This window comes from Abramis brama (genome assembly GCF_963993115.1).
Source record: "Abramis brama genome assembly, chromosome: 5".
In the NCBI taxonomy this organism is placed as follows: Eukaryota; Metazoa; Chordata; class Actinopteri; order Cypriniformes; family Leuciscidae; genus Abramis; species Abramis brama.
The window spans coordinates 28,318,290-28,328,769 of record NC_139967.1 but is presented as its reverse complement, the minus strand read 5'-3'; the positions used below and the strand labels follow the sequence as shown (position 1 = coordinate 28,328,769).

At 36.9% G+C, this 10,480-nt stretch overlaps 1 protein-coding gene across 1 annotated transcript; it reads left to right on the top strand.

Moving 5' to 3' along the window:
• The first annotated feature begins 270 nt into the window (after positions 1-270).
• Positions 271-10,176, top strand: fbp2 (fructose-1,6-bisphosphatase 2). The gene is made up of 7 exons (XM_084113529.1): positions 271-635; positions 1,759-1,921; positions 3,037-3,129; positions 3,714-3,854; positions 4,709-4,846; positions 6,236-6,355; positions 9,849-10,176. The coding sequence occupies exons 1-7, from the start codon at positions 463-465 to the stop codon at positions 10,035-10,037; spliced, it is 1,017 nt and encodes a 338-aa protein (XP_083969655.1). The 5' UTR covers positions 271-462; the 3' UTR covers positions 10,038-10,176.
• Positions 10,177-10,480: the final 304 nt, after the last annotated feature.

Genomic DNA, 10,480 nt, shown 5'->3' with positions numbered 1-10,480 from the left:
TAAAATGCTGTTTATCCATTTTCTTTAAATGTGTTTGATGTGTTTAGTCACAGTTCTAGGTTTGACTTTGAGTTATTGGGACACATTTACATATAAATAAATACACAGTTTTATTAATGCGATCCATTTAACAGACCTCCAGTGTTCATTAAGACGTGATTGTCATAAACACTCATGAGCTTTGATTTGTGACCCATGACCTTATAACCCCTGAGTATATGTCATGTGACAACAGTGAACATAAATAATTAGCTGGGAGCCAAGGGACGTGCTTTATAAGTTAGGCTCTTTGAGCTCTGGCTCTACTAGCATTCAGACTATAGCCTACTACTGTCACTTGATCTGCTTCACCAATATAACCTTGGCATTCATCCACTCACTGTGTGTGTAAAAAAGACTGCCTAGAGTCTCTTCAGTTAGTCTCTGCCTGTCCAACTGCAGCAACTCTCGGATACTGTAAGAATGTCGGATCAGTCGGTCTTTGATGTGGACGTATGGACCCTCACTCGCTTCGTGATGGAGAAGGGACGGAAGGTGAAGGGGGCCACCGGAGAACTCACACAGCTCATTAATTCCTTGTTAACTGCTATTAAAGCTATTTCATCTGCTGTCAGGAAAGCTGGACTCAATCATCTGTAAGTTTCACTGAATTATTTTGCATTATGAGAATGAATATGTTTACTCTGTGTTGTGAACACATTCTTTGACTGTACGAAGCAGAAGAGGGTGAAACCAATTATAAAATCAAAATGTGAGGACAAATAGATAGACCTAGTTATGGTTTTTGAGACTATTTAAAGTTAGTTCTAGTAAAAGAACTGTAAAGTTACAGTGTATGGTTAGTTAAATAACAAACTAGGTTGCTTTTTATTTTACAGTATGTGCACTAGATACTAACCCTGAACCCATGTAGATGTAGTTACCTATTACTGGGTACTTTCTACTGTATGGTTACAGTAGAAAGTACCCAGTAATAGGTTATTACATGGGTTAAGGTTAGGTTTAGGGGTAGGTTCAGGGTTAGTTTCTAGTTATTACCCAGTTTGAATAACGCGTAATCCACAAAAAAAGCGAGACAGAAGATGAATGGGATACGAGACACTTTAACAAACACGGAGAAATCAACAAGTCAACATTAAACATCAACGATAACTCAGACGATGGCGAAGAAAGAACTAAGAGAAACTGAGGGCTTAAATACACAGGGAAGGTAATCAATGAAACAAAGAACAGGTGTGAAACACAATCAGAAGTTACAAAGTAAAGATCCGCACACCGATACTTTGTAACTTTGCATTCTATATGAGATCCAGCACCCGTACCTGACTGGGATGTGCGTGATTATACTGCTCCTTAAACACAATCAGAAACCATAGCAACAAATAATGACCAAGAGCTCAGGCAAACAGCGACAGCGAACACATGGATAGCTAAACAGAACAGAACATGACCGTTGCCATGACATGCGGAACAGCACTGAAAAAAAAAAGTGCTACCATGAATCCATTTCAGTAGTTTGTAATGTAGTTGTCTTTGTAAAGAAATAATAATAATAATAATATCATTATAATAATCCTAATAATTATGAATAATATAAATGATCTATTACATGTGAGGTTGTTCATTTCTAATTTACTAATATGTAATTCTCGTGACAGCATTATTTAGGAATAAGGAATTGCCACCATTTACTATTTTGGGATCTGAACCTCAGTATCTACTTTTTAATAATATTATGTTTTGTTTCACTGAACACAGTCAAGGTCTTGCCGGGCAGGTGAACGTCACAGGCGATGAGCAGAAGAAGTTGGATGTGCTTTCCAATGATCTGGTCATCAATATGCTGCATGCCTCTTATGGCACCTGTTTGATGGTTTCTGAGGAGAACGAGAATGTCATCTACACACCTGCTGAGAAAAGAGTATGAGCTTTGTGATATAAGTCTTGTTTATGAATATATATATTTTACTGTTCAGTACTGGTAATTATTTACTCACTCTCCTGTCATTCCAAACCTGTAGGATGTTTTTCTTTCCACAAAAAATGTTAGGTAGAAGGTTTATGCTGCTCTTCTCATAAAGTCAGTCACGCTCCTAAAAGTGCATTTTAAAAGCTTCAAAAAAAAAAAAAAAAAACTACTAAAAAAACATGGAAATTTAAATCAATATTTACTGAAAATTAGGAAAATCACATCCAACATCATTAGTGTCAAACTGTATTGACATGCCATATGTGGATGTGAACGTATACTAAAAGATATTTTCATTGGTTTGGCTTAAGAAAATCTGAAATTGTATCGTATTGAATATAATGGTGCTTTTGCCATTTTTTTTTAGCTTGACAGGCTCTTGCCTTTCCTTTTGTGTTCAAAGAAGAAAGAAAGTTGCCTAATACAGGTTTAAAACAACATGAGAGTGAGTAAACGAAGACAAAATATACTATTCCTTTAACTATTCCTTTAACACCTGATAAGGTAGAAAGAATAGAATCTATATAAATTGGAGTTGTTATTTCAGAAATGAACTCTGGTCTAACAAGTAGCCTAAATATTAGTGTGCTTATGATAAAATGATACTGCTACTCTTTGGAAACATTGTTATGAGAGACAAAAGAGAATAATCTAGCTCAGAATGTGTTGTTTACAACGTCTCAAAATAACTCAAAACAACAACAATTAATAATAAAATAATAATAATAATAATAAAATATTATGAGCTGGACATTATCAAAACAGTTAGAATGGGATAAAGTATGATTAGTTTCCATCACACATACATCCAATTGGCAATGTTAAATAATGGGGGAAAACTTTAATAGTTCGGTAAAATAAAATTGGATGTCTGTAATAATTAAATAAATAAACCCTTAGAAATGTCTGTGTGGTTTCAATAGTTATGGCTGCCATGTAAACTAGGCTATTTGTCAGTCTGATGTACCCTGTGTTCATGCATATTTGTTGGGAGTTCATTCAGATAATCACCACATGAGGTCGCCGTCTCATTTCGGATGCTTACTGAATGCTGCTGTTTGTCACAGGGAAAGTATATAGTCTGTTTTGATCCTCTGGATGGCTCTTCCAACATTGACTGTTTGGCCCCCATAGGCACCATCTTTGCCATCTACAAAAGGGTGAGTGAGTGTTTGTACTGCATCTGTTGACTGCAAGATAGGAGTTTTGGAGTTGCATGTGCATTTGGTGTACTTTTTGATGCATGCGAGAAATCCATAAGCAAATGCAATAAATAAATAAATAATAGAATGTAAGCTTTAATTCTGTCATGTGGTGTGCGAGATTGATTGGTTTGATGTTTGGTGTTCTTGTGCTATTCTCCCATGCAGATTGACGAGGTATGCTGACTGCATTTGACCCTGCCTGATGACAAATATTGGCTAAGCATGAATTCAATATAACTTTAAATAGATTTTATTAAGTGCACTAGAATGTAACGAATAACAACGGCACAGCTGAGTCAATTATTTAACGTTTGTTATGTTTTAATATAATCTTTTCTTACTACGAATCGCTAAAAAGTTACACTTCACGTAGAACTGCAGTAACAAACATGCACTCTAGGTGGTGTCATATTGGATTTGTTAAATGTTAACGTGTACAGTTTTATTTGCTTTAACAGTCCATTTAATCACGATGAGCCTAAATTCACTGTTTTGTCTTTGAGGACAGACCGTTGATTCAGTTGTTTTTACTGTTTCAGGTCTCAGACGGAGAACCGACGGTCAAGGACGCCCTACAGCCGGGCAATCAGATCGTGTGTGCGGGTTACGCGCTGTACGGCAGCGCCACGGTAGTGGCTATCAGTACAGGAACTGGAGTTGACTTCTTCATGCTGGATCCAGTAGGCTACGCACAAAAACGTTCAATCTGCTGAAATGATAGACTAATAATAATGCCAGGACTTTAATAAATAAATATGAAAAGTAGGCTGTTCTGAAATCAGAGTTGTATGGCCATGTCGGCTAGCCTAGTTCAAGGTACTAAAATGAAAAATGAAATGAAAATTGTGTCATTACTTACTTACCATCAAGTTGTTCCAAACCTGAATGAGTTTCTTTTTTCTGTTGAACACAAAATAAGATATTTAAAAAAATGTTGGTAACCAGGCAGTTGATGGCACCCATTGACTTCTATGGTATTTTTTTCCTACTATGGAAGTCAATGGGGCCCATCAACTGTCTGGTTACCGACATTCTCCAAAAGATTTTATTTTGTGGTCAACTGAAGAAATAAACTCATTCAGGTTTGGAACAACTTGAGGGTGAGTAAATGATGACAGAATTTTGAACTATCCCTTTAAAGGCACACCAAATGATTTAAGTGAATCATTTACAGCTTAACGACTATTATGAGCAAAGTAAGCAGACACCTAACATAATATTGTCTTAAAAAGAAAAATAGTTATGTAGTAAACTGTGAAACTTTTTTATACTTATATAATGTGTTACTGAAAGTTGTTTCACTTCTCTTTATGGTTTAACATCTTTAGAGTTTTTTTTTTTTACACATTAAGAGCACTTCTTTTTTCAATTTCGGATAAAAGTCTGGAATAGTTTGTGGCTGTAGTGAACTAGTTTTGATTCCTCATCTTAGGCTAATGTATTTTTGGGTTTATTACAGCATACAGTATAGTAGGGTGTCATTGTGAAACATGAGCTCATTATTTATTTATTTTTATGTTCCTTTTTTCTTCAGGCAATTGGAGAATTCATTCTGACAGACAGAAATGTGAAGATCAAGAAAAAGGGGAAGATTTACAGTATCAACGAGGGCTATGCTAAGTACTTTGAGCCTGCAGTCAATGAGTACATAAAGCACAAGAAATACCCAGAGGTACAGAGACATACATAGCCAAAGAATGTTGCTTTGTCTTTTTATATTATTTTAGGAAAGTCTTATTGTTGCTAGCCAAGATTTTTTGAGTGAGTCCGTAAGACCACAGCACAAATCAACCGTTGAGTGCATATGGTGATTTGCTGTGTACAAAACATCATGTGAGAGAGCTGTACGTACTCACATGTTCATGACATGTTGCGACAGAACAGAAAATGTTGCTTAGCTGGCCTGAAGATCACTTGGTTTAAAACAAAGTGAGTCTGAATAATGCTTGCTGACTGATCAACAGCTTGCATGACTGCACTGCCGTGCTTAGCATCAGCTGATGTTTTACACATGCTGGAAAGTGATGAGTGACTTCCTTTGCAGAGTTTTGTTCTTTTTTCTGACCGGGAACATAGACTCAGCATATGTAACTGATTTGAGAGCGACTTCGTGTGAGTGATCATAAAATATGCTGAGTATGAATTTTCCTTGGGTCAGCTAGTTAATTATTAATACATTTTTTTTTTTTTTTTTTTTTTTAGTGAATAGATGTGAGATCTTGTGTTTCCAGGAATACATGTTTTTGTTTCTTAATTTTAAGATCATCTTAAGCAATCTGATGGTGATAAAGAAAAAGTAAACAAGAAAAAAAAAACTTAAGAGCTTGTCTTAGATAAAATACTGCATTACGAAATGGGAAACTTGCTAATCACGTTCATTATGTTATCAACTCTGGCATGTTTTATGTGGAATATCATGTTGTTTTCGTAGAAGTGTTGTCAGAAACATGCTATCTCATGAAGTATTGATTTGTCTGTTGTGTCTGTCATTGCTTGAAGTGGGATTGGCTAAGGGAACACGCTGCCACCTCTTACAATTCAAATTTAAAGCCAAATATTACAACTTTATGCAGTTTCTTTTTGTTGTTTTACTGCTCACATCTTTCTAAAGGAAGAGGGATTTCATTTTGTGACAGATGTGTTGGTTACATTCTATTTTAAGGTGTCCTTGTTACAGTGTAATTATACAAATACATACTGAGAAATATGAATTACCAACATGTACTTACTATATAATTAGGATTAGGAGTAGGGTTTGGTTTAGGGTTAGTTGCTGTTGTATAGTAAGTACATGTAAGGTGTGTAACAGGGACACTGTAAAATAAAGTGTCACTGATGTCCAGCTGGGTTTCAGTTTCCTGGAACTTCTCACTACTTCCTGCTTTCCTATCCTCTTTTATTGAAGCACTTGTGACCTTTTGTTCCCGACAATGTTTAGATTGTGTGCAAGTTGAAATTATTTTCAGTTTATTCAAAAATCCAAGCCTAGAATGATAGATATGAAGAAAGTTTGAGTTTTTGATCCTGATTTTATATTTGATGAAATGTAATTGTCTCACAGGATGGTAGTGCCCCGTATGGTGCCAGGTATGTTGGGTCGATGGTGTCTGATATACACCGTACCATCGCTTATGGCGGCATATTCATGTACCCAGCCAATGAGAAGAGTCCAAAAGGAAAGGTGAGCTCACATGTTTTAAGATATTCAGGGCAAACTGGAAACTGGTCATAAAAATCACATCAGGTCATAGTAGGAGGGTAACAATTAGAGATGCGCGGATGGGCTATTATTTCATCCGCAACCGCATCACAAAACTCATCATCCGTCCGCCATCCATCCGCACCAACGTTTTTGACCAATTTTCAAAACCGCACCCGCCCGCCATCTGCTGATTGGTGTATACATATATTTTTCATTTGATTGGTTCAATCGCCCTCCACCCGCCCAAATTTAATTAAAATATTATTTTTCGTCACGTCATCCGCCCGATCCGCGGTTTATCCGCGGCTGTAGCCGCCAACCGCGCATCTCTAGTAACAATATATCGTATCACAATATATCAAAATACAAAAATGTAACAATATGTATCGTGGATAGTGACAATATATATTGTGTATAGTTCAACCAAAATAAAAATTACTGTATGAGACAAAATTCAAGTTTACAGAGTTTTAGTGTCAGTACTACATTAAACTACTATGTATAACGTTGAATATAATGTATGATAATGCCAAATGTCTTATGTTACCAGTAAAAAGTGGCCTACATTATTTTAAATATATCTAGTCCAGGGGTGCCCAACCCTGCTCCTGCCGATCGACTGTCCTGCACAGTTTATCTCCAACCCTAATCAAACACACCTGAAGCAACCAATTAACGTCTTCAGGATCGCTTGAAAATTAAAGACAGGTGTGTTTGATTAGGGTTGGAGATGAACTGTGCAGGACAGTCGATCGGCAGGAGCAGGGTTGGGCACCCGTGATCTAGTCAGTGACAGAGTGCAATCATATTCGTCTAAAACAATTCTGTTTTCAGCTTCAGAATCATGAATATTTTTATTCTGGTGTCACTATTGTCCTGTGCATTGGGTTACCAGCCTATTCATTTCCACCCCAAATGTAATACCAAATTTAGCATTTTAATTAACAGTAAAAAAAATTGTTAACCTTTTACTATATGTCTTGACTTAGAGTATCGCAATAATATCGTATCGTGAGTTCAGTATCGTGATATGTATCGAATTGTGACATGAGGGTATCGTTACACCCCTATAGTGATATAATAAATGAGTATGACGTCAGGTTAGTCTTATGGTTGTGTCCAGTGTTATGTATTATAGCATTTATTATTATTATGTTATTTTTATATTTTCAGTTTATTTATTATTGTTTTAGTAACATTATGTGCTGTTGTGATTTTGATTATTTTTTAAGTATTTCTATTTGGCTTTTTAGTTTTAGTAATTTTATCAAGGCGACATTTCAAATTTTTTCAATTCAAGTTTTTTTTTTTGATTACATTTTCATCTAACATAGCCTATTTATTTATTTATGTATTTAACTTTATTTTAATAGAATATTGCAGCTGTGACGTCAAAACACAGAAGACTAATTGGCCAGGGTTTTCCTATTGGTTTTTATAATGGGGTTTTTCAGTTTATGAGAAACATAAAGTCTGTGGTAAACATAACTTGACGATTTACGGTTTACCACAGATCTTCTTTTACTCATAAACTGAAAAACCCCATCATAAAAAAACCATAGGAAAATCCAGAGGGAACCACTGGCCAATTAGTCTTCTGGGTTTTGACGTCACAGCTGCAATATTCTATTAAAATAAAGTACACCAAAAGATTTTTTAAATCGTATAAGATATTAATAAAATGTGAGAGACCAAAAACATGACGATAAAAAAATCATAGATATAACAGTATATTGTTTCTGTAGTGTGTGGAGTGCCGCGATGTGACCAAGACAGCACAGCACACACTAAGGCTGCCTCCAAAATCGCATACTCTCTTGAGTAGGTACTTGTTTTGAATAAGTAATTACTTCACGATCACTTAAAAAGTATGTACTATATAGTATGAATGTGTGTGGCATGAATGTAATTCCGACTACATTCAGCATGTTGTCATTATCACGTGACCTACCAGCGTCAGATACATTGCTTCTCTGCCATTCATAAACCCTCTCCCGTGGCCTTATGGGATAGTAAAGTCTCCATCGTATGCACACTTCAGAATCTTGCCGGAAGTAGGTCATCCAGGGCACTTTTTGCTTACTCTTTCATGAGTACTGTGAAATCATACATACTTCTTTTGTTACATACTGTTTTTCGCCTACTATATAGTAGGGAAGTATGCAATTTCGGATGCAGCCTAACAGATTCCCTTCACAAACAGAGTCCTGACTGTGAACACAGGAAATCTCGCAAAACCTCTACTGGTCAAACTTGACTTTAGAGTAGACAAACATGGCGGACCACGGAAAAAGAAGAAACTGCGATAACAGACCTTATTCACACCAGCGCCATCTTTGATTTTTAATGGGAATCAGAGCGAGGGTGTGAGGGATAGACATGCATCTCGTCAGTGGGTTGCACTGCTATTTAATGTGTTTTTGGATTGTTCTGCTGACGAAACACTGCAAAAATATCTTTCCAAGACATTTCAGTAGACAAAATGATGTGATCTGGGAGCTTTATACAGCTTTTAAAGCGAATGCCATTGAAAACACGTTAAGTCTATTCCTCACAGCCTCGCTTTCACACCTGTCATGGCGCTGCTCTGAATAAGGTCTATAGTGTTTGGACTGCTTATTATTCGCTGGGAAAAAAGAAAAAGTTTCAGATGATGCCGTCTTCCATCACCTCGCTTTCTGATTGGGTATCGTTTTGTTCCACGTGACAATCTAAATAGTGCACGTGTTTCCTCGGGGTTCCCCTCACACAACAGGATTTCTGATCGTAAATATTCAACGTTGGATATTTGCAATTTGAGATTGGTGCGGGCCCCAATGATCTACCAAGCAGATTCAATCACTTCTAACACATATCACACCACAGGAAAATCAGATAATCTGTAGAACCATCAAGATGATCAGGACTTTACCCAGGATTGACGGAGGGGAGAATTGGGCCTAAAATTCTTGTAGTGTGTGGCCTGCATCACTCTATTAACAATATTTATGTATTAATTCTAGCTTTAGTTAGCAGACTAGGTCAATCTATCACAAGTTATACCGTAAATGACTTGATGGTTTACAGCAGGTGCAGGGCAGGTCGTATTCCGATAACAGATAACCTCTCATTTGAGGTTGAAGAGCTGTGTCATTCCTGACAATGGCAGTGATCAAACACACAGCATAAGCCTAAGCTGGAGCAAATACACACTATTGCATGAAAGCAGTGACCCAGATATAGTATCTGCAGTTCACGCTGCTTTTCAAAAAATTCCAGTGTATTAAACTTTTATATGCATTTACACAATCCAGTTTCTCTGTTCTACATAGATAAGACCAAAATGAATCCATAAAACATACTCAATGACCCAAATTGAAACATACCGGCTTCAAACTCGGAGGTAAAACTAGGATACAAGTTTAGACCCTTTGAAAAATAACTTGGATTGTCAGCGTTATGTAACTTCTTTTTTGTGTTTCATGCTCTCCAGCTGAGGTTGCTGTATGAGTGTAACCCCATAGCCTTCCTGATCGAGCAGGCCGGAGGCATCGCCACGACAGGCACCCAGCGCGTCCTGGATATTATCCCAGAGGGACTGCACCAGAGAGCGCCCTTTGTGGCGGGCTCTCCAGATGATGTGGAGGAGTACTTGTCCTTTGTCAAGAAACATAAAAAATAGAGATTTCGGTTGTGATTTGATCCATTGAAAATCACATGACATCGAGTTAGCATGCAAAATATCACAGTAGCTTTTTTTAAATTGTAGAAACAATGCTTTTGTAAACAGAATCACATTAAATTTCCTGTATTTAAAATCACTTTTCTGTTTTCAGATTTGTTCTTCTACCCCTTTCGCAATCTGTCTTTCTTCCTCACTTATTTTTTTGCGAACATTATGTGCCTTCAGTAATATGTTGTTTGTTAGTTCTCTGGTTCTAACAAACCCCTCCCTACTAGTACAAGAGCCAAAACCCAGTAATCTCCACCCCACAAGTCTTAGTTTGCTGGTCATGATGACGGCCCATGCAATGGCAAAATGCCAAGAGATAAACAAATAGGACACATTGAGCAAACGAATGTTAATGTTCACCTCTCCTGAAGATCAGAACACAATACAGTGAA